The sequence below is a fragment of the Colletotrichum graminicola genome (assembly GCF_000149035.1).
Source record: "Colletotrichum graminicola M1.001 genomic scaffold supercont1.26, whole genome shotgun sequence".
Lineage (NCBI taxonomy): Eukaryota > Fungi > Ascomycota > Sordariomycetes > Glomerellales > Glomerellaceae > Colletotrichum > Colletotrichum graminicola.
Genome location: NW_007361030.1, coordinates 505,479 through 527,584, shown reverse-complemented (window position 1 = coordinate 527,584; position 22,106 = coordinate 505,479). Strand labels below are relative to the sequence as shown.

At 53.8% G+C, this 22,106-nt stretch overlaps 7 protein-coding genes across 7 annotated transcripts; 2 read left to right on the top strand and 5 right to left on the bottom strand.

The window, feature by feature from the left end:
- Nucleotides 1-1,065: 1,065 nt before the first annotated feature.
- On the bottom strand, nt 1,066-1,643 carry GLRG_06954 (ribosomal protein L24; the record flags this gene model as incomplete). The annotated part of the gene is made up of 3 exons (XM_008097494.1): nt 1,066-1,344; nt 1,429-1,541; nt 1,625-1,643. 3 exons carry the CDS (start codon nt 1,641-1,643, stop codon nt 1,066-1,068), a joined length of 411 nt encoding a protein of 136 aa, XP_008095685.1.
- Nucleotides 1,644-3,028: 1,385 nt separating this feature from the next.
- On the bottom strand, nt 3,029-4,033 carry GLRG_06953 (cytochrome c oxidase assembly protein CtaG/Cox11; the record flags this gene model as incomplete). Its single annotated transcript, XM_008097493.1, has 4 exons — nt 3,029-3,081; nt 3,151-3,604; nt 3,663-3,732; nt 3,801-4,033. 4 exons carry the CDS (start codon nt 4,031-4,033, stop codon nt 3,029-3,031), a joined length of 810 nt encoding a protein of 269 aa, XP_008095684.1.
- A 402-nt stretch (nt 4,034-4,435) lies between these two features.
- On the bottom strand, nt 4,436-6,130 carry GLRG_06952 (amine oxidase; the record flags this gene model as incomplete). The annotated part of the gene is made up of 3 exons (XM_008097492.1): nt 4,436-5,345; nt 5,396-5,816; nt 5,869-6,130. 3 exons carry the CDS (start codon nt 6,128-6,130, stop codon nt 4,436-4,438), a joined length of 1,593 nt encoding a protein of 530 aa, XP_008095683.1.
- A 3,190-nt stretch (nt 6,131-9,320) lies between these two features.
- GLRG_06951 (vesicle transport V-SNARE protein) lies at nt 9,321-10,078 on the top strand (the record flags this gene model as incomplete). The annotated part of the gene is made up of 2 exons (XM_008097491.1): nt 9,321-9,919; nt 9,991-10,078. 2 exons carry the CDS (start codon nt 9,321-9,323, stop codon nt 10,076-10,078), a joined length of 687 nt encoding a protein of 228 aa, XP_008095682.1.
- Nucleotides 10,079-10,568: 490 nt separating this feature from the next.
- Nucleotides 10,569-14,357, bottom strand: GLRG_06950 (uncharacterized protein; the record flags this gene model as incomplete). Its single annotated transcript, XM_008097490.1, has 2 exons — nt 10,569-14,234; nt 14,289-14,357. The coding sequence occupies 2 exons, from the start codon at nt 14,355-14,357 to the stop codon at nt 10,569-10,571; spliced, it is 3,735 nt and encodes a 1,244-aa protein (XP_008095681.1).
- A 1,154-nt stretch (nt 14,358-15,511) lies between these two features.
- On the top strand, nt 15,512-16,720 carry GLRG_06949 (FAD dependent oxidoreductase; the record flags this gene model as incomplete). The annotated part of the gene is made up of 1 exon (XM_008097489.1): nt 15,512-16,720. The coding sequence occupies one exon, from the start codon at nt 15,512-15,514 to the stop codon at nt 16,718-16,720; it is 1,209 nt and encodes a 402-aa protein (XP_008095680.1).
- Nucleotides 16,721-17,536: 816 nt separating this feature from the next.
- Nucleotides 17,537-21,378, bottom strand: GLRG_06948 (C2 domain-containing protein; the record flags this gene model as incomplete). Its single annotated transcript, XM_008097488.1, has 5 exons — nt 17,537-19,759; nt 19,813-20,024; nt 20,076-20,493; nt 20,544-20,987; nt 21,058-21,378. The coding sequence occupies 5 exons, from the start codon at nt 21,376-21,378 to the stop codon at nt 17,537-17,539; spliced, it is 3,618 nt and encodes a 1,205-aa protein (XP_008095679.1).
- Nucleotides 21,379-22,106: the final 728 nt, after the last annotated feature.

Sequence of the window (22,106 nt, the reverse complement as noted above, 5' to 3'; positions counted from 1 at the left end):
CGATACCATGGCATTAATTTCGAATATTCAAGGAGCGTGCGACGTCAAGCTTTAGATGGTCGTTCTCGAGACACACTTCGTGCATTTCATCCTTGATACATGGTCTTTTTATGCGAGGTGGGAAATGGGTGGTATGAACAGGATTAGTTAGGTTCTCAAAAGCATTAATGATCAAACTTTGACTTAGACGGACGTGAACGGATCATGTTCTGTGACTATGAAGTGGCCAATAAAACCTTTTATTTAATCTTGTATTAATATTCTTACTAAGACGAGGACATTAGGCGGAAGATGCATGTACCTCACCATCAAATTTCCAGCCTCATGGACAAAGCTCGGTGAAAATCTTCGGGCGAGAGTGGGAGAGGTCATTCCGATTGGAAAGCCTCCCCACCGGTTTACTCTTCGCCAGTCGTATACCTCGAAAACCATGGACTCGTGGTTGACGCGGAGATATACTAGCGGGACTCATTGATCTACGATGGACCTACCGTAGGGGAGAACATTGCAATTTCAAAGGGAGCATTTGTCCTCAAGGGGCCACGGGAGGCGGCAGCAGCAATTAGCATGGTCACGAATGGTGTAGCAAAAGGCAGTCAGCAACCCCGAGCCTGAGGAGGTTCGGGGTTGAAGATGACTTCGGGAGGACCTCCCATGGAGCATCTCACGGGTTGCAATCGTGAGGCGGCCATTGAGAAAATGAAATTTCTCGATTGGATTTTCTAGAACTTTTTTGCTTTTTAGCCTTGTGATTTCCCTCGTTGTCCTTTTGTTGTTCCCTTTCCGGGGCAAATGAGAGATTTGCCGTTTGCCCAAAAAACGCGTCGAGGTCTGTCGTGGAAGAAAACGCCGTCGTCGGAGATGGATATCATGAAAATTGGTATACCCAGCCGTTTTGTACCCCTTTTTGTAATTTCCTTGAACTGCCGCTGTTTTGGATGGGTCGGGGCAGGACTTGTCGTCTCACGTCTCCCCTCTCTTCCGTGAGAAAGGCTTTCCAGCCCGTCACTCAAGAGGACAGCTCATGCCGACCGGGCTCTTTCCGAGTGTGTGGAAGAGGGAAATTTAGGCGGTGGCCTTGCTCTTGACGCGGAGCTCACGGCCGACCTTGATGCGCTCAAGGATGGACTCGCGGTCCTTGTCGATCTTGAGCTTGGTAATGACGACGTTGGAGGGGTGGATGCCAAGAGGGACGGACTGGCCGTTGGTCTTCTCGCGGGTGACGCGCTCGACGTGGATGACGTACTTGAGGCGGTAGACGGAGGTGACCTTGCCCTCACGGCCCTTGTTGGCGCCACGGACGATGGTGACCTCGTCGTCCTTGCGCACGGGGATGGAGCGGACCTTTGTGGAGTGTTAGACGGTTTGGTTCTGATCTCGGCGCAGCGCAGGGCCGACGGGAAGTCGGGCGTGCAGTTTCAGACTTACGTTGTACTTCTCGCGGAGCTCCTTGGAGAGGGGCGCGCTCATGATGACACGACGGGTGCTGGAGGGGGCACCGAAGTGGGCAGCGCGGGACTTGCGGCGCGAGGACGCGACCACTAGGGAGAAAGAGTCAGCAATGGGCTTCAATTGAGACCGGTGATTGTTATCATCATCACCATCGTCGGGAGAGGTAACGTACTCTTGTTAACCTTGGTCATTTTGGCTAGGGCGTTAGTACGAACGTCGTTGGTTGAGGGGAGTGAGAGAGTTGAGGTCGTCGCAAGTCAGGGGAAAAAAGAGACCAAAATTATCTACCAAACGGCAGGAAAAAAAAGAGTTTTGGGTGGGTGGGTGGTGCCTGCGCCGTTCGAATTTTTTGGTGGAGAGACACGTGATTTAGGTCTGGACTACCCAGCTGTGTAAAAGCAGCTTAGTTTACCTCCGGATGGTCGGCCGAGACAAACGAGTGTGGATAACGCGATAAGATAAGAACTGGGTCAGTTGCAGCATCGAAAACCGAAACATTGCTATGCTCTGTAGCACTTTGTGCTTCGACTGGTCACTTACTCTCAAGCTATGGATAGTTCGGGGTTCAAACGCCCGTCCCATATTGTAAGAGACCGAGCAGCTGTCGTTTTGAACATTTGTTATCCCCCTTTCCCGAGAAAGAAGAAAAAAAGAGGGGGGGGGAAGATTCCGTGAAGATGTCAGACCCTTTAGAATGATTGAGCAAACTGCTCCTTTATGATATGCTTTGATCGGGAGAACGTAGCGCTGCTCCGGAGCGGCAGTAATATATTTGAGCACAGTGAGTATATTTGAACGCGCTCCCAGCCTCATGAGCCTTTGCTGCAGCCTACTTTTCGTAATCCTTGCTGCTATTATACATGCGTCCTTTCTTCAGGCCTTCAACAACGTCAACGGCAACCAACCCCAGTAACCGAAGTACAGCGCGTACGGATGTATCAGTCGGCCGGATGCCTGGCCATCAGGAGTCACTCCGTGCATCTAACCGCAGCTCGACTTATATCCTGCCAAGTTCAATAGCTCTTTTGAACGCCTGGTGATATGCTGTGCCCCCCCCCCCCCCCCCCCCCCCCAGGGTATTGGCAGAATAGTTACCGCCCGGGTTCCCACAAATCACCAACTACTCGGGTTCGGACTGGTTTTTGAATGATTTTATCTCTGAAAGCCCTACGTAGCCGATGTGGTTCAGGTAGACCCGGAGTGCAAGCGGACGGTCCACTGAAAACCCTACGTATTAGATAAAGTTTATAACCACCCTTATAGGAGGCAGAATATGTGGGTGTAGACTTAAGCGCCATGACGCAGAGCGCTCTGCGTTCGTCCAAGGACACGTGTCGCTAGGGGCTAAGCGGTTGTCATGCACAGACACACATTGAGGACTGTGGCCTGCGTCTTATAAACCAAAGATAAAAGACTATATACTAGTTTAACACAATCCGAGCACGGAGAACTAAGCAACGCAGGTACGATGGATTTCATACAATCAAAAAAAATATCGGTGAAACATGCCGGAGTGGGGAATGCGGTGTACGGCAAGGTCGAGTCTCGTCCTCGGACAGAGGCTCTGTCTATCTCCTTAGGCCATAGGCGAAGGCGCTTTGAACTTGCCATTGTCGTCGTACTTGGCCTCTGCATAGAATCGTCAGCAATTTGGCCTCCATCCGGAGCACAGCGAGAAGAAAAACTTAGAGGACTTACTAAAGAACGTGTAATTCAACGTCACGGTTTCGATACCCTTCATGTTGACGTCGTTCACCATGTCCGGATCTAGGTAGAAGAAGACAGGCATGTCGACCGTCTCGCCCGCGTTCAGCCGCTGCTCCTCGAAGCAGAAGCACTGGATCTTGCTGAAGTACGGCGCCACCTGGCCCGGGGTCACGCTGTAGGTGGCGACGCCGATGATGTCCGTGTCCGAGTTGTTGGTGGCCGTGTAGAAGGCCAGCGCCGTCTCGCCGGGGAGCACGCGTACCTCGCGCTGCTGCGGGGTGAACTTCCAGGGCAGCACGTCCGAGACGGAGGAGTTGAAGGTGACGCGGATGCGCTGGGCCGAGGTCACGGGCACCAGGCGCGAGGCGAGGCCGTCCCCGCTATAGTCGACATCGGGGCCGTGGGCGCGGACGGGCTGGCCGCCCCAGCCTGTTGTTTGACAAATCTGGTATGTTCCGTTAGCCGGAGGCACTCGGTGTGCGAGGAGGGGAGGGAGACGAAACCATCTTGTAGAGAGGCACAGAGCCGTACGACAGGGCCACCGTCCCGAGAATGACGCTGAGAACGTAGTATCTGCGCGTCGACCTGCTTAGCCCACCGAATCCCCAATTCCAGTTGTTTTCTCTTGGATGTCTCCTTACGCTGTTGACGCATTCTTTTTTCTATAATGCGCGTGCACCTGCTCCATTGACGGCGCGCCGCCGAAGCTGGGACCCGTCTGCTTGGGTGGTGTCGTCGAGGCCGCTCGGCGGATGGCAGGCGCTCGGATGTTGATGCGCGGCGCAGGACGAACGGCGTGCTGGCAGAAGAAGCAGCTCCATTTCTGCGTCGACTGCGGCGAAGCGTGTCGCGGGAGGCGAGAGAGGGTATTCATGATCATGGACGGCGGCGGCGTGTGAGGGAGGATATGTCGAGGAAGCTTGGGTTGCTCGATGTCGCGCCACAATCCTCCCTTCCGGTCTTCATCGGGATTTGGGTACCTAGGTAGTCTAGCTCTGGTCACTGTACAACGCGGGCGGACACCAATCGCCCGGGGTGGTTGTTCCGCCATGTGCGGTGACTCTAGTGGTTTTAGGGGCCCAGGCGTTGGAGGACCCAGCAGAGACCCCGCTGAAGCTCCTGCTTCTACGGGAAGTGAGGACCAAGCAAGGAGACGATGCATTTTCGCAGGGATAGCATTTATTAGTTCTTCGCTAGTTAGGTGATTTGCAAATAAATACTTTGTGCACTTCCGCTTCTTCCATATCCCGATAACAGCACACTGCATTCTCTCACTCTACGCGGCTTTGACATTCTTCAGCCTCCTCGCACGGGGGTATATCGCCCTCTCGGCCACGCCCACAACCCTCTCCAGCACTCTGATGACAAAAACCTGAATGCTAAGTATAACTAGTCGCACAAAGAGATCGGCGAGGCCAAGAGAGGGTTTCCTTCCGCGACTGTAGGTTGAGTCCACGAACTGGAAAGGCAGCTTGGCATAGAGGTGATCTTGAGCAGCATGCAGTCCACTGCTAAAACCGTCCTCATGGAAGCCGTACTTCGTCCATGCACCAGCATAACTGATACCTCGCTTGTTCTGTATACGAGGCAAAAGCTTTTGAGCACGAACGGCAGCGGGCGTGTAAAGGGGGTGGCGGTAGGTGAAGGAGGCTTGGATCGTGTCTGGGTTCGGCTGGTGCAGAGGGTTCATCGTAACGAGGACGTCACCGAACGTTTCGCGAGGGATGTGCTGGAGAATGTTCATGTTGTAGGTAAGAGAGACTTGGTCGATGTTCTGCTTGCCGGTCGAAGGTGAGGAGAGGGTAAGGTAGTTCCAGCTGGACCACGCCTTTTCAGAAGCCGGCATCAGCGAGAGATCGGAGTGGAGAATGACTGTGTTCTCCGAGGTTTGAAACGCCGAGAGGATGTCCTTCTCTTCGCGCGTAGCCGATCCTTCAATGATCTTGAGAGCCTGGTCTCCATGTGTTGCCAGGATGACATGGTCGTAGACATCTGACTTGCCATTGTGAGCGTGCACTCGCACTCTGCCATCCTCCTCACTCGTGACCTGTGTAACTTGCGTGTTGAGGAATAGGTGATTAGAAGGGAAGCCGTTCATGACAGCATCAATGTACGACTTGCCGCACTTCTTGAGAGTGAGCCACTGGGGTCTTGTAGAAACCGTCGACAGGAGATGGTGATTCCACCTGTTTCCAGTCAGTATTGTTTCCCGTTCGCGCGGCGTGCCAGCACTTACATGAAACGGACGAGGGTGACGGCCGGGAAGTCCAAAGTGCACTTGTCCGGGCTTGTGCTCCACACGGCGGCAGTCATAGGAATGAGATAATCGTCCCTGAAGGCATCAGAATAGCCTTCACGTTCCAGATACTCTCCGATCGTTTCTTCCCTCTCGGCTCCTTTACTGTCGCCATTCATAGCGGCAGCGTCGTTCTCGTCGTCATCGGCCATCAGCAGGTCCAAGGCGAACTGGTTGAAGCGTATGATGTCAAAGATCATGCGCCACATCCGAGGTGAAAAGATGTTTTTTCTTTGGGCGAAGACAGCATCCAAGCTGGTGCCAGCCCATTCGAACAAGCCATGATCTCGAGTGACACCGAATGTCATCTCAGTCGGCACCGTGTCCACCTTGACCCTCTTGAGGAAGTTGATGAAATTTGCTGGAGGTCATGTGAGTGCGAGTCTGATGAGGATCAACGAGGCTAGACTCACGATATGTTGCCGTGTTGAGAACGATGAAACCGGTATCTACAATGGTCTCGTATTTTCCATTTTTCCAAGTTGCGGTGTTAGTATGACCGCCAAGCCTCGATGAGGCCTCATACATGTAGACATCATGGTAGCTTCGGTTCAGCGCCCAGAGAGCAGCGATGCCGGCGCATCCACTGCCGACAACTGCGACCTTCTTCCTAAACTTGACGTCAATGGGAGATCCTACAGAGACGACGGAATCCAACGAGGGTGTACGAGGCATTGTTGAAGCAAGAAGCTGGACAAAGGAGGTGTAGTATTGGAAAAGCCTCGGATGTGTGTCGCGCGCGCGCGTTGGGGTACGAACTTGGGGTCGCATATATAAAGCGGCAGCAGGAAGAAGAATTAGGGAGGCCGGTAGTGGCTTGTGTCTTGACGTGACGGCAAGAACGGGCAGTTTAGGTGCAAGCCACGGACGACGTTTTGGGGAAAGAAGAATGACTTGCACATGTTGCACATGCCGCAACGGCCAAGCCCCTTCAACTGTACTTGAACACGACAATCGGCGGGTCAAAGTATCAAGTCTGCGCTGGTGACATGGGGAAGTGACATGTCGAGTATTGTCAGACCAGAGCACCCACCTAGCGCTGCAACTTACAAGTAGCGGACGGGTTCGATGGAGGTGGCAGTGATGGATAGCCCACCCAGCACTGGCGCTGGCCAGGTGCTGTGCGTACACGTGTGAAGGTGGAGAGACGGCAGTGGGACAGCGAGTAAATGGAGACGAATACGAAGCCAGATGAGAGACAGGTGGACGCGAAAAACAAAAACTTACAGCGGCTGACCGGGTGGCATCTTGGCTTCTCGTCCTTGGGCGTATGGTGATAGGAAGCTCCAAAGTCAAAAGGGGTTAACGCGGGGCTGCCGCTCAGTGCGGAATGGAGGAGACGCGAAAACCTTAGATGTTTTCTTGGGATAAGTTCTGCAGCGCAGACAGCATCACAGACGGGAAGGAGGTCTGTTGGTTGGGAGGGATGTCGACAGGAGTCGCGCAGATCACGATGCGATGAAACGAAATTCAGCTCAGCCTCTCTGCCGGACTTCCCACACGCCATGACGCTTGCATTGACCACCCCTGCAGTTTGTCAGTTTCCCCAAGGTGGATTCCGCCCGATGGCTGAAGACTCACGATCTGGGCGCCACAGTGGCTGGCCGAGGTTTTGTTGAGTGAAAGAGGCTGAGAGGTTGCAACATCCGCTCCGCTGCACTATTACAATGTAGGCATTGTTTGTGGGTTTGTTTTTTTTTTTTTTTTTTCGTGGAGGACGAGGTGCGGGTTGGAAGAAATATAGTTGGTTCTAGAGTATGGCAATGCGAGGACCAAACCTGCCAGCCATTCTCGAGAAACCTCACAAAGTGCGTCACGAAAAACACCGATACACAGACAGCTCTAATGGCTCCGTATCACGAGTTCTGCTGGAATCTTGTTCATGGCCGGACTGATCCTCTGGGCAATCGCCATGTCAAATTCACCGTTGCTTAAACCATGACCATTTCCATTCAACAGCGGATGTCGATTCACAACGGCGTAATAAATGAAAACTTCTTCCTCACTACCAGAGACAAGCTCCAATAAGCAACGAAAAAGAGATAAAAAGCCTGTCAGACGTCCATCGACACCCACCCCGACCATGCGCCCGAAGGCAAGACCACAATCGGGGACGAGATCATCACCGCCCTCTATACAGCAAAAGACAAAGTCCATATGCCGCCTTCCTGACGGAAAGTGCGAGGGCAACCAGAGTTCTTCACTCTAGGGTGTCGAGGATATCAATCATCAACCAGGGTGGGATCTGTGGCTCCTTTAGGGAACCAAGAGAAGGTCGAATACTATAGAAATGATTCTCTGAAGTATTGTCGACATGAAGAAAAAAGAAGAAGAAGATCCTAAGATGCGCGGTGGGAAGGTGCCCTTATATAGATTTCTGGCTGGGCAGGTCATCGTGCACGGGCCATAGGCCGCTTGGGTAGGTTTTCGTGAGATTTCTGCCTAAGGTGGGCACCGACTGGATGAAAATTTCGACAAATGGCTGGTCACCGCCTGGCAGGGTGCCCTTTTTGCCGGTTTTCGATGAGGGAAGGGTCCAACGTGAAGGCTTCCTTCTTCAAGCCAGTTTTTGCAGTCGCTACTTTTCATTTCAGAGATTTAGTGTGACCATTCGGTGAAAAACGTATTGGTATTCACCTCTCATTTTTAAAACTGTAGATACCTACTTTCCTATAGCCCGACTGGCAGCGCTTCGGGTGGACGGCTTTACAGCACTGCTGAGGTTCCCAGAGCTCACACGTAAACACATGCAAAATTGCTCGGACGCGTAGCCAAACGAGGGACGCGTCAGGCAACCATCCGGCAATATCCGCGGAAAACTCTGATGGCTGGGTCTTTGACGCCCTTAGCGGGCAACGAACATATTGTCTGTCTGTGGCACTGCTTGTTTTGGCAGCGGAGTGGAACTCGTACCAAGCCGTCTGGACTTGACGAGCACTATAGTATAGACACACTCTTAGCGAGGCAGGTCTGATTCAACTCCAGCCCAGCCTCATGGGGGCAACATGATCTTACGACGACGCGCAAATCCGGCATACGCGCTTATCCTATGAGGGAGAAAATCAGGCAGGATTAACTGCTTCCCCACATGCGTCTAAGTCAAGCAAGTTTTATGCCATCGCCCTAAGGGCTAGACAGCGTTGTTTCCCAGTCACAAACATGCCTTTCAGGACGAAAATATGTCGTACACTCAACGGGATCGGAAAACGGTGGTTCGAGTTTCCAATTCTTAAAAGCGCCGTGACGTTTATTCAACGCCATCAGTCTGCCCAGCTTAAGTTCAACTCAGCGTCCAAGTGGAAGGAGGCATAGAAGTGTCTCCCTCCCTGGCGACGCAGAGCCGGTTTTCTTCTAGAGCCGGGGTAAATAATCAACTTGAAGAAAAAAAAAGAGAGGAGAAGAAAACGAAGTTTTGCGCAGCGCGAGCTCTCATAAAAGGACTGCGACAGGAAGCGGGCTGCAGGCGCTGGGACCATGTAAGTCACGTGCCTTATGGAGAAGGTGCCTGGAGAGAAGTTCCCACTCAGGGGGTCAGTGGCTGGAGCCTAGCGTCCGGTTGCCTCAGATTGGGGCACCAGCCACTCGGGAGCATGATGTCGCCAAGGCCGGTCCTAACTTACGCAGACGTACACTACCTACGACGACGACATGCGACTAAGCCGAACCAGCCGCATCTAGACCGTTTCCGGATTTCTCACCTTTACGACCTGCAATCCACCTACGAACCTGCATTGACGACCATCGAGAAACGACGAACACCTTCTTTCTCATTCAAATAACGAGCTAAACAGGAGGCCGTTCCACCTACCCCATCATCCCCTTTCGCCCCCCACAAGACGAGCACGAAAACAAACCAACCGCCACCATGTCAAACCCACTCGACACCGAGCCTGGCTCCGAGCGCTTCAGCGACTACGAAGCGGAGCTGAAGCTCGTACAGGCCGACCTCGTCCAGAAGCTCGACCAGATTCCCGAATTGACGGGCGAGCCGCGCAAGGCGGCCCTCTCGTCCGCCGAGCGCGCCCTCGAGGAGGCCGACGAGCTGCTCGCCCAGATGCGCCTCGAGAAGGCCAACATCCCCACCACCCTGCGCTCCAAGATCAACGCCCGCTTCCGCAACCACGAGTCCAACATTGACGGCCACAAGCGCAAGCTGCGCTCCCTTGCCGACGACCGCGCCGCCCTCTTCGGCGCCCGCTACACCGACAACCCCTCGGGCAGCGGCCAGGACGTCCAGCTCGAGCAGCGCCAGCAGCTGCTCTCGGGCACTGACCGGCTCGACAGGTCCACCCAGCGACTCAAGGCCAGCCAGGCCCTCGCCAACGAGACTGAGGGCATCGGCGCCAGCATCCTCGGGGACCTGCACACCCAGCGCGAGACCATCCAGCACACCCACGACCGTCTGCTCGAGAGCGAGGGATACGTGGACCGCAGCGTCAAGACGTTGCGGGGGATGGCACGTAGGTAAATACCGGCCCCTTACACCCCGTCAGACTGTGAAGAAGACGACAGTAAATAGGCTAACGTCGTGCAAGGATGGCTACCAATCGGGTGATCACCATCTCCATCATCACCATACTGGTTCTCCTCATCATGGCCGTCATTTACAGCAAGTTCAGATAGAGGGCACGCAGCGAGGAGCGGTAGCAGACAGAAAGCCCTTCGGGAGTGCCGGTTCCGGAGTTTTGGGTTGTATAAGGGTTCCATCATGATGTACTTGTGTTTTGTTTGCTTTGTTATCTCCTCTTCTTTCCATCAGGGGAGCTGCGGGAGAGTGCTTGGTTGCTGTCTTTCATGCAAAGAAAGTGGCCTCAGGTGCAATGTTAATTGACGAGTGGGAAAAAGCCCCTGGTCTGGGTTTGAAGCCGGCAGAGAGTCGAGACAGGGACGTGTTAAATCGACCCCGCCATGACTGCCGTCCCTAATGCATATACGTATTCCAGTCAATCGTTGTAAATACCAATTTCTTTTTTTCTTCTCTATTGACCGTACCCGACAAAGACGCCGACATTTTGAGACCCTTTCCCTTTCAACTCGGGGTCGCTTTTAACCTCATTGAATGGGTATAATCACACTAAAACATCATGAAAACCCACAAACATCCGACAACAGCTTATCTGCGTCCACCTCCTCTCCGGCCCTTGTTGACACCTCCGCCCGACGTGGGCCCTCCCCGTCTGCGGTCCTCGCCGAGGCCCTTGCGGCCAGCGGCGATACCACCCTTGCCCCCCCGAGCGCCACCACGGCCGCCATCGCGTCCGCCGCGGAAGGGCTTGCCACCGCCTCGGGTTTTGTTGACCTGGGCCTTGACAGCAGCAGCATCGCCATCGTTCAGGTCCTCCATCTCGTCATCGTCCTGTCCACGCTTGTTGCTGAACTTGAGTTTGCCGCGGAGACCCCGCTTGGCGACGTCCTTGCCCTTGAGCGCGGCAACGTAAGCGTTGACGCCGGAGCCGTCGTTCTCGGCGCCGTCGACTTCCATCGCCTCGTCGTCGTCCTTGCCGAGGACAAGCTTGCCATCGAGATCGGTACGGGCCTTGGTCTTGGTGGGCTTGCGCATCTTGACGGGCTTGGTGGATGAAATGTTGGCCAGAGCGTTGCGGTCGAGCAGGTCCAACGGCTCGTCCTCGTCTTCAACGATGTACGTGTTGCCGCCCTTCCTGCCAGCGCGCTTGCCCCTGAGGCCTGCGGGCGCGCCTTCGTCGTCGGACTCGTCGGAGCCGTCCGAGTCGCTGCTGTAGAGAGCCTGGTCCAGCTCGTTGTCGAACCTGCGTCCCTGGCGGCCATCTTCCTCGTCACTGTCCTCGCCGGCCTGCTTGGCTGCCTCCTTCTTCTTCTTGCTGCGCTCCTTGGTCTTGCGGATGTTGACCATAAGCTTCCTGTCGCTTTCAGGGCAGTTCTTGTTGACGAGATCGAACCCGAACTTGCGTATCATGCGCTCCAGGATGTGCCTGACCTTGCTCTTGAAGTGACCCTTGTGCTCGTGGCTCCAAATGATGAGGTTGGGAACAAGAGAAGACAAGCGAGGGATCACGAGTTCCGAGGGGAGACTGACAACGCAGATCTTGACAAAGCCCAAGACACTCTTGACAATCTCGCGGTTGTTGGAGGTCAGGAAGATATCCATCGTCTGAACAAGGTCGGCCAGAATCTGCGTGCTCAAGGACCTTCTAAACTCGTAGAGCACGCGGCTAAGGGCGGTGATGGACGCTGAGATCATGTGGGGAGTACTGCCGACAAGACCAGCGCTAACCATGGTGAGGAACTCCTCAAGGTTGGCCTTACCGGCAGGCGCATCCGCAGGCATGTGAGGGACCTTGGAATTATCAATGGGAGCGCCGTTCGCAGCTTCCATGCGGTGGCCTATCTGGACAAGGAGATCATACGCGGCCTCTCGTGCGCGCTCGTTGTTCTCCTTGCAGCAGATGACGACCTCGCTGAGGATGGAGGGGATGAAGTGAAGAGAGGTATCGGGAATGTAGGGGAGGAGGGCAGACAAGGCGCCCAGACGCTCTCTACGAGCAGGGGCAGACACCTTGTCAGCGCTCGTAAGGAACATCTGCTGCAGTTCTTCGATGCGCGCCTCGAGTGCCAACTTCCCGGTTTCGGACTCGGCAAGACGGGGAACCAGCTTGTAGGCCTTCTTTTGCAGCTGCGGCTCGTTCTCCCTGAAGATGACGATGGCGGCGATCTCGAATAGGGCCGTGTAGCTCTCTCGGGGCAGGTAAACGGAAATCGTGATGACCAGGTCCATCAGAGTGTTGCTTGTTGGAGGCATCGCGTTCTGCTTTTGTTGCTGCTTGGGCTTCTCCTGGCCAGCAGTTTGCTGCAGTTCCGCTGCAAGCATCTTGCTGACCCGGTCGAAGGTGTCGATAAGCTCGTTTTCAGGGGTGACGCTAAGGAAAGCATTAATTGTGAGGAGGATGGGGCCTCTTGATTGGGGCAATGTCTGAGTGTAAACGTTGAACAGAACAGCAAGCATGTTACCAGCAAAGCTGCCTAAGTGCTTGAGGTTCTCCTTCGCAGTGGCTCTGGAGACACGGCTTTGAAGCACCAGGTCCTCCTCGCCGTCATCTTCAATAGAGGCAATAGCCTGGTTGGACTCGATGAGGATCCTAAGAGCACGGCAAACCTCCAGACGCAGCTCAACTTGCTTGTACAGAATATTTGCGAGAAGCTCAGCGAAGGACTGGTCGAAAGCCTCAGTCACATCAAGCGGGAGATCGCAGTAGCCAGGCAAAGTTGCCCAAATCTGCTGAACAAGAGTCTCGAAGATCTTGACCTCCATGGTCTTCTCTGCCTTGCCGTGATCCAACACCCGTTGGAACATGAGCTCACTAAGGGGCACCATCTCTTGACGGAAGTGAGCAAGGTTGGTGTTGCTGAGATAGTCACGCAGAATGGGAAACATCCAAGCGCGACCCTGTTGACCCTTGGCTGGCTTGGCAAGGTTCAAAGGCAGGATAGACAGGACGGCCTCGGGTCCCATAGCACGAATAGCCTTTCCGATGACTTCGTCGGCCTCCTTCTTGCCCTGGAACGAGTTGCTACCGCGGAGCTCTCCGACGGCCTTGGTGATGTTGAGCATCATCGGATGCGCTCGCCACCTCAAGGAGTCGAACATGGCTCCAAAAACGTTGAAACTCTCCATCCAAGCCTGTTGGTACTTGACACTAAGCAGAGATTCGGCAATCTTGGCGATCTTGTCCAGTGTCTTCTCGTCGTAGACAGACGGCTCAAGGATGACCTGCTTAGGAATGCAGTTCGCCATGAAAGAAACCAAACACTCGGAAGCGGAGATTCGGATGTTGTGGGCGGGCGACTCCAGGTACTGGGCAACCATGGAGAAGATCTCGGGCAGATTCTGGAAAACATCCTCGGGCTCGATTTGTGCGGAAACGTCGTATCCTCTCGACAGAATCGCCAGCCATGGAGGAATCAGCTGTGTGTCGTTCGCGGCGGGCCGCAGCTCGGAAATAATCTCCATAAGTCGGGGGAGCTTGGCGGAGGCGACCTCATCGGCCATACCCTCAAAAATCATTTCAAAAATTTCGAAACTAGCCACCGTCATATACTCGTTGCCCGATCTCGAAATTGCGAGCAACAGCTCGCACAAAGATTCGATTTTCTTGCTAGGCCAGCCTCCACTGGCAGAGGCAATGGTCTTGATGAGCTGGAGGGCATGGATCAAGGCGGGATCGTGCGCCGACTCGTCTCCCTTCTGCTTCCTCGCTTGCGCAGCCTTGCCAGCGATATCCTCGAGGTTGGCCAGAGCGGTGTGGGCGCACATGTCGGCAGCCGGGTGGTCGAGCGAGGGACTCGGGGGAGGGTTCTTGAGGACATTTCGCAGCGCTTCTTGAGCCCTCTTCCGGATCTTGGGGCGATGCTCGAGGGAGAGGTTCAGCAGACCGGCAACGGCTCTGCGAGGGCCGACCTGGGTCACGCCGAGCTCCCAAGCAGCAGCGTCTTGTGCCAAGAGGAGGGACTCGAGACATCCGATGGAAGATCGCAGGACAAGTGCTTCGGCATCTTGCTGGAGGAGCACGGGGGCGAGCGAGGTGAGAATCTGAGTGAACTTGGCGCGAAGAATAGGCTGGGGCGCAAACGGGGTGACGATGTCGAGGAGGTAGACGACTGACGTGGTTGTGTCGGAGCTGACGTTGCCGCTGTCGACAGCCTGGGTGAGGAGGCCGAGAAGGGCGGCAAAGTAGCCGGTCGGCGTGGGCTGGGTGTTCTGCTCCTTCAACGTTGTGTCGACCGCTTCGAGGACTACCGCCGTCTACCGACAGTGTTAGCAACGTTCCCAGACGACGAAAAACTGGGAAAGCCTCACCCTCTTCTGGCTCTGAAGACCGGGAGAGCGGATCTTGTCCAGCTTCTCGGCAAGAGTTGGAGTCGACATTGTGCTTGTCGTATCCAATCCGTCGGGATTAACTGCTGTTGGAGACGACAGAAGCCGGTGTGGTCGAGATTCCCGTCTGTGCAAACATTTTCGGTCGCAAAAAATCCTTATCGAACACCCCGCCCTGGATAAGGGTCCGCTTTTGCAAGGATCTGAACGATGTAATGTACTGTGCAGAACCCCAATTCTGCACGGCCTTCTACCGGTATGCATGGTCATTTCAGTGGGCAAGAAAAGGCATCGGTCTCAAGCATACCGAGCAAAAATACGAAGTGTTTCATTCAGGGTGAGTTTACTTTCAATGGCCCAATAGCCCTTTTTTTTGTATTATTGACCCAACCGCTGTACTAATGCACTGCCATTGTCGGGTGTTACTAGGCTGGATCTCGCGATAGTTGAGAGCAGCAGCCAACTGGAGCAAATATGGATGAATTCAACTCCAGTCCTAAACTTCTGTTCTTGCAGTGCAACATAGTAATAGCTAACGAGACAAGAGAATGCTCTCTTGGTTCAAACCCGCCACTTCTTCAATCTGGCAACGCTTGGATAGGTTGTGATTCAGTCGTTTTCTAGAACTGTGCATTGTGAAGTTTACAAACTTTTCATTTACATAAACAATGAATGATGATGCACGCCGACTGTGGAGTTGCTTGGATTGCAACGCGTACAAGACTGCAGACAGATTCTACGCTTGAATCATCCATTTCCTTTACTCTAACAAGACAACCTAGCCCGAACCCAAGTTTCAGTACGCTTCGTGCCGTTGCTAACTTATGCGAGCACCCTCATCACGCTCTAAGCATCGGTCTGCGGTTGAGACTTGGCCAAGCATCGCCTCGACTGATCCTGTGGAGTTGCAACTCCTAATCGGGACAAGAGAGCCACTTGCAGGTCTAGGCGACATGTCGAGAACGGGGCATAATGTTCTTGGTTGGGCGTATCGACTGTTTCCCTCCACTGGTATCCGCGCCCTTTCTCTGACTTGACGCCCATGTCCATCAATGGGCGTAGCTATCGATTGAGCACTTTCAACAGAGATGTGTTCACTAGGGAATGTATATATCTATATGGATATTCATAGTTATATTTTCACAACTTGTATTCCCTGACGCAGCAGACGTTGCCGTCTACCTGCTTCTCCCCCATTCATTATAATGTCGGAACCTACCGAGACTGTGATAATCGTCGGCGCCGGCATCGTCGGCTCCGCCTTGGCCTATTTTCTGTCCTCGTCACCCACGCCCCGAAAGATCACACTGATCGACCGCTCTTTCGGTCCGCTCGTCGGCTCCACCGGCCACGCACCGGGATTTGTGGGCCAGTTCAACGAGTCCGAAGTCCTTACCAAACTGGCCGTCGAGACCGTGTCAGAATACACCAAGATCCCTGGAGGCTTTGACTCCGTGGGCGGAATGGAGGTCGCCTTCCAACCGGCCGGGGTCGAGCGGTTGAGATTGAGGTGCACGAGTGCGGCGCACCGGGGTCTATCGGCCGAGATGCTAAGCATCGAGAGAGCGCATGCACTTGCGCCGGAGCTCATCAAGGAGTCAAGTGCCGGGGTAGCGGTTTTGTATCCGTCCGATGGGACTGCCGACGCATGCAGAATCACCTCCTTCTACCAGAAGGAAGCAACAAAGTTGGGAGTGCAAGTCTCGCAACGCAACGTCAAGAAGATTATCATCCAGGACGGCCGCGTGGTCGGCGTAGAGTTTGTTGACGGCGGTTCTGTCAAGCAACTCAACGCCGACAAAGTTGTCATCACGACCGGAATCTGGGCCCAAGATTTATGCAGCAATCTCGGCTTCCCGGTGCCCGTCATCCCCGTCGGTCACCCATACATGCATGGTAAACCGAGAAACCCGTTACCGCGGAAGTTGCCTTTCGTCCGTTGGCCGGAGCATCACGTCTACGCCAGAGATCATGGGGACAGGTACGGCATTGGCAGCTACAACCACGAGCCCCTCGGATGCAAATCCAAGAATGGCACGGCCACTGGAAGTTGGGTCAAGGGCTTTGAGCAGACGCTACAATCCGCAGCAGAGCTCTTGCCGCTGGATGCTGCTGAGGAGTTTGACCAAGGAGCAAGCTTCAATGGGATATTCTCAGTGACTCCCGACAATATGCCGCTTGCTGGGTCAGTGCAGTCTGTGCCGGGATTGCATATAGCTACTGCGGTTTGGGTCACTCACGCAGCGGGCACGGCCAGGTTTCTGGCAAGAATGATCGATGGCGAGGGTGTGAATCAGGGGACTCGGACAGTTTTGGATCCTGAACGATTCAAGGGACAAGACTTTGCAACATTGGAGAAGATGTCACTTATCAGATATAATGACATATACAAGACTGAAGGAAAGTCAATATAGTCGAGGGGGCGGGCTGAAGGATGGTCGTGTGTAGTCGTTTGCTCCAGCAGAACCCGGGTCTCGTGTGCTCGTTTGCTAACGAGCTCGGCGTCAACGTTAAGACGACAACCCATATCGGGTGCATTTTCGGTGGGCTAAAGGAAAAGGAACGGTTCATAAATATAACCAAAAATTCGATCCAAGTCTCGCTATAGACCCACAGACAAGTGACAAACGTACGTTGCAGAATTCGAATTCGATGTTATCTTCTTCTCAATATGAGGGAACGGAGGCCGGGTCTTCTCTTTAGGAACTGACAACAGCAATAACTTCGACGAAGCAACCAACACAAAAAATCCAAGCCTTCGGACTGCTTCCCAATCTACTACAGCCACACTGATGGCGACCGCCTCCCGATGGGCGGCTACTCCAGACATTGCTTTGCGGTCGGTGCTCTGGCTGCCCAGTGTGCCCCGAGTACTATGCTGGCTTCCTGTTGCGTAGGCCCGAGGACCGCCTTCTCGCATCATTATTTCAAGCCCTCCAGCTGCAACGTCCACTTCGGATTCTCGTAAAAGCTACGTCTCAAGTGACAAAAACTTGTAATTATCTAGCACGTAACATAAGTGACAGAGAAGGATTGCTGTTCAAAACTGATATTTGCCTGTTTTGACTACAATACACCCATTAACGCCACCTTCCTTATTCGTTACAGTTTGCTTGAATTTGGATATACTTCATAAACATTATGAAAGGCCGTAAGAAAAAAGAAAAGGAAAAGAGGGCCCATTTCCTCGATGCTTTGCTTCATCTCGATTGATACAAAAGAGGAGGGAATCAGACTTCCGTCTCAACATCAGGCTTACGCCCATTGAGAGAGCCCAACTTGGTAATCTTACGGACGGCAAACTTGGCCTCGTTTTTCGCAAATTGCACGTTACGCATCGGGCGCCATTGCATCAGCCCGCGGTGTTGGCGATGCAGATCTCGGCTCCTGCTTTTGTAATCCTTGAGAGCCTGAATGGCACCGTTGCTCTTCTTGGAGGCATTGGAAGGTGTCTCGCTGGCCATACTGTCGATCGACTGCCGGGTTTCATCGCTATCTGCCTTGGTGCTGGCGTCCGTAATTCCGAGGTCGAGATCGCTGCTGTTATCATCGTCATAGTCTTCATCGAAATCGTCGCGTCCCTCGGAGTTGAGATCTTCCTGCTCGCCATCGATCATATGTGTCGGATCTTGGCCGAAAGCTGTACTCCAGTCCGTCCCATCTTTGGACAACCACTTCGCTTTCTCTTTTGGATCAGCCTGAGCAAGAACGTCTCGACCATGAGTAAGAGATTCGTCATGAAGCTTCTGTACTGCGGGAGGAATCTCAGCCTTGACTTCTTCGCCTCGAACACCTTCTGCGAAACAAGCTTCCCAGGTCTCGATTGTCTCGCGTGAATCGTTGTCAGTGACAAACTTGATATGGTCGCGGTCGGTCCCGGGGGAAAAACGACCACGGAATTTGAGTCGGCCAAGCTCTTCAATGTGAATATCGGGCACGTCCTTGAAATTCTTCTCAATGATATAGTTCTGCGACAGACGCAGACCCTTGTCGCACTTCCAGATGGGAATGTCGAAATCCCGTTCCTCCTGATCAGGGAAATCTTGGAGCCATAGTGACGCAAATGCCTCGGCGCGTCGCTTGCCTGGCGGGTAGAATTCAAAGAAGACGGGGGATCGGTAACGGTAACGGACAGGTAGCCGAATCTTGTCATGCTTGTTCTCGCCACTAATGTCCCAGGAGAATCCTTCTTGGCCCTCAAGCTTGGTGCACGTGTCCCTCTTGACGCTGGCCGAGCTTCCGCCCGTGCGGAGTCTCACCTTGGTCTTCGAGTGACCGTAACCGACTGCTGTCATCTCGCGGGAGGTGAACTCGAACGTGCCAACGTCCCAGCCCAGTTGAGTTGGCGGTAGGCGAAGGTCAACGGATCTGAAAAGGATTGAGATGCGGATTCTTCCGTATCCAACCCCGCCGTCTAGAGGGTACCATCTCGTGGCCTCACTCCCGGTTTGCAGGATGTCGGATAACTTGAGAGGTACGACACCAATTATTGGATCGTGCTGACGATTGCGCGAGTCTCGAACAGTGATGGTAACGACGCTTGATCGCCAGTCACGAACAAACTTTTCCGTGCCGGCGTTGAAGATGGGTTGCGAGGACACTGCCTTGGTACGTGTTTTGTAGACCAACTCATCGTTGACAAGAATTGTGCAGTACGAGCTTGGCAACTTGCTTCCCTGTTCTTCCTTTACCTCACCGGCATCGAGACGGGCAGGCTCATATTCGCGACCTTTGCGCTTACCATTGGAGCCCTTAACGTTGGCAAGCTCCAATCCGACAATCTGATGGACAACGATGCTAAGGATTCCAGAGGGCCACAAGGGGTCGGGCGGGGTGTGCTCAACGGCATCTTCCTCTTCGTTCTCAATAGTCCCCTTCTCGTCCTGAAGCTCCTTCTTATCCTTCAGTTCAGGGGGCAGGTTGACATCCTTACCATCGGTGCGAAGAGCCTTGCGGAACTGGGTCTTGCCGAAGAAGCCAACCTCCCAGTGAAGCTCGCCGGGCATCGTAGTGTCAGCCTTGACGCCAGCAAGCTTCGACACCTGAGGGAACATCTTGCCAGGATGCTGTATAAGCTTTTGAATGCTCAATTCGACTTTGCCGACGATATCGTCCGCCGATGAGCGATCACTGTCCCACAGTTCGACCGAGAGCTGCTCATCTGCCTTGATTAGGTCGGCAGTGACCAAAAGGCCACAGCTTTCCTCAAAGATGGGGTTTAAGTCATCCTGAATGACACGAGTGCAAAATTGAGGCTTCGAGAACTTGCTCCACGCGATGGTGATGTAAGGGTCAGAGCCTCCACCTTCGCTGCCCCGGCGATCCTGCTTGCTGAGACCGACTGCTTTGTGGACACGTATGAAGAGAAGACCAAGGGCGAGAGTCTCCTTCTTAATGTCGTCGCCCTGGAGCATCTTGCTCAAATCCAATGTCATACTTTTGGGGGCTACGTACTATTATCATTGTCAGCGGTGGATCCAATGGCTCAAGAGTCGCCAAACCTTACCATAGAAGCAGCGGTGCCTATAGCCCAGTTCACGAAATTAGAGATGAGGGGCAAGTTTAGAATGTTGACACCCTTTTCAATCATTGGGGTGCAGCCTGCTTGAACCTTGGGAATGCCCATGAGTGTGAAGGTAAGGGTCTTGAGGAAAGGAGGCTCAGGGGTAAGCTGGAGTCTGATTCTGGCCGTAGCGACGAGACCTTGAAGTTCAACCCCTACAAGCAGTCAGACAATGCTTTTCGCAAGACGGAATCGTTTTTTCTCACAAATTGGAAGTGGAACCCCAAAGAGGCCCCTGATACCTAGGTAAAAGATGAGTTGCATCCCCATGTTGCGGGCTTTAGACGAGACATCAGCACCGGATGGCTTCGCATGGTATGCGACCGACGCCTCCAAGTTGTAAAAAGAACCGGCCTGCTCCATGGCCGCCAGCTCGTTGGGATCGGTGTTCTGCTGGTTCTGTTTGTGGGCCTCGTCCTTTATGTCTTGCACGTGGTGATCCGGGAGGGCGCGCAAGCTGAGGATTCGAAGCGGGTTACTTCCCTGGGAGATGTCGGCGACGCGGACATTCTCAATGATTCCGGGAACCGAAGCAACCATGACGTCCTCGAGAGTGTCGGCAAGACCGGCAAACATCTCAGGGTTAATCAGATTCCACATGATTCCCAGTGCAGTATTCATCCACTAACAGTTTATTAGCAAAGAAGCAGCAGACGGGGAGAAACGGTCATTACCTCAACGGATTCGGGGACAAGGTTGACTGTGGCGGTCTCACCGCGGTCCTTTTCACTAGACCATTCCATATTTCTACCTTGGGTGATGAGGTCCTTCACCCACAAGAAAACCCCGGACGCAACGCAAAAACCAAGAGGGATCAGGCCGTAGAGTGCTCCGCCGAAGAACTTGCCGACAATGATGACGCTGAAGAAGATTCCGGCGCACAGTACGTTGGCTCGCCGTTCAAGGTGCTCGAACATGGGCTCATAGCTAACACTCGGGGTCTTGAAGAAGTTGACGTTTGTCTTTTCGCTGTGAATTGGCACGTCGGTCGTGCTTCCGGGCTCAACTGGAGCAGGGGGTGCCGTAACATCTTGCGCGTATCGGTACTCCTCGCCTGACTGGTCCGAGGACGTGGCGATTGTGGCATCCTTGCCGAGGTTTTGGTTAGGCACGGTAATCTGCACCATTGCCATGTTAGCATTATCATTTCGAGCATAGCAGACAGGATATGAGATAATGTTTGTCTACCTGAGGGTTTTCAACGACTTCTTCGAAGTCGTCCTTGGGATCTTCTATCTCAACATCTTTACCAGTGACGGGGTCCCGGACCGTTTTGGTCTTCTTGCGGTCCTTCTTCTCGGGGACATGGGCCTGGGAAGAATTGCCGTTGGGTGGGTGTTGGGCCTGTCTCTCAATCTTCAGGTGCTCCTTGTCCTCAGCCTCGATGGCGGCATCGCGCTCCCGCTTCTCCTTGTCGAGCTGGGCGACGAACTCGTGGATGTTGGGGATCTTATTCCGGGCGCTGTAATGCTGGCCGCCGGTGGGCAGCTTGTGCTCGTCAATGTTCATCTTGGTCCCATGCGCAGCCCTGCAGTCAGTCGTAGCTAAGATTATGCAGTCGAATCCAAAACGAAAGCAGGTATTGCTCCGTCAATTAGCCAGCGTGTATGGTTGGATGGACGAGAAGGTGAAGACAATCGACACCAAGTAGTCCAGCCAACAGAGCCGGAAGAGCGGAGGTTCAAGAGCTTGGGAGATGCAATATACAAATATTAGCGATGCGGGACGCGGATTGCCGAGAAGCAGCATTAAAAAAGCTGGCCAGAAGGTGGAAAAGGAGCCCCTCCGATTGCCTCATAGCTCCCTCAGCTTCACCCATTTGCACCCTTTGTACACAAACGCACACACAACCAGCACCTTAGCTTGGTCGAGTTTCCTTCCTTTCAGCTGCAGCTTGCATTCCGGGCTGGACTGGCTGGGAAGCTGTGATGGTCAATGACGTAGCTTGTCTTGCGACCTGCTGCTGGAAAGCCCACTAAGTGACGGTTTGGCCCCACCCCCCGGCAAGCACCCCCAGCTCCCTGCAGCCAATGATTATGACGGAACATGTCTCCACGGCGCGAACGCCTGCCATAATTCTTGCTTCTTTCATCCCTCGCCTTCCCTCCCCCTCCGTGCCTCTCTGCTCCGTCATTCCTTTACTGTATACCCTGTTCCCTCTGTATCGGTAGGTGGTAGGTAGGACTGTCTTCTGGGGCAATGGTTCGTCGAGCCAAGGTGCCGGTATCTGTACACTC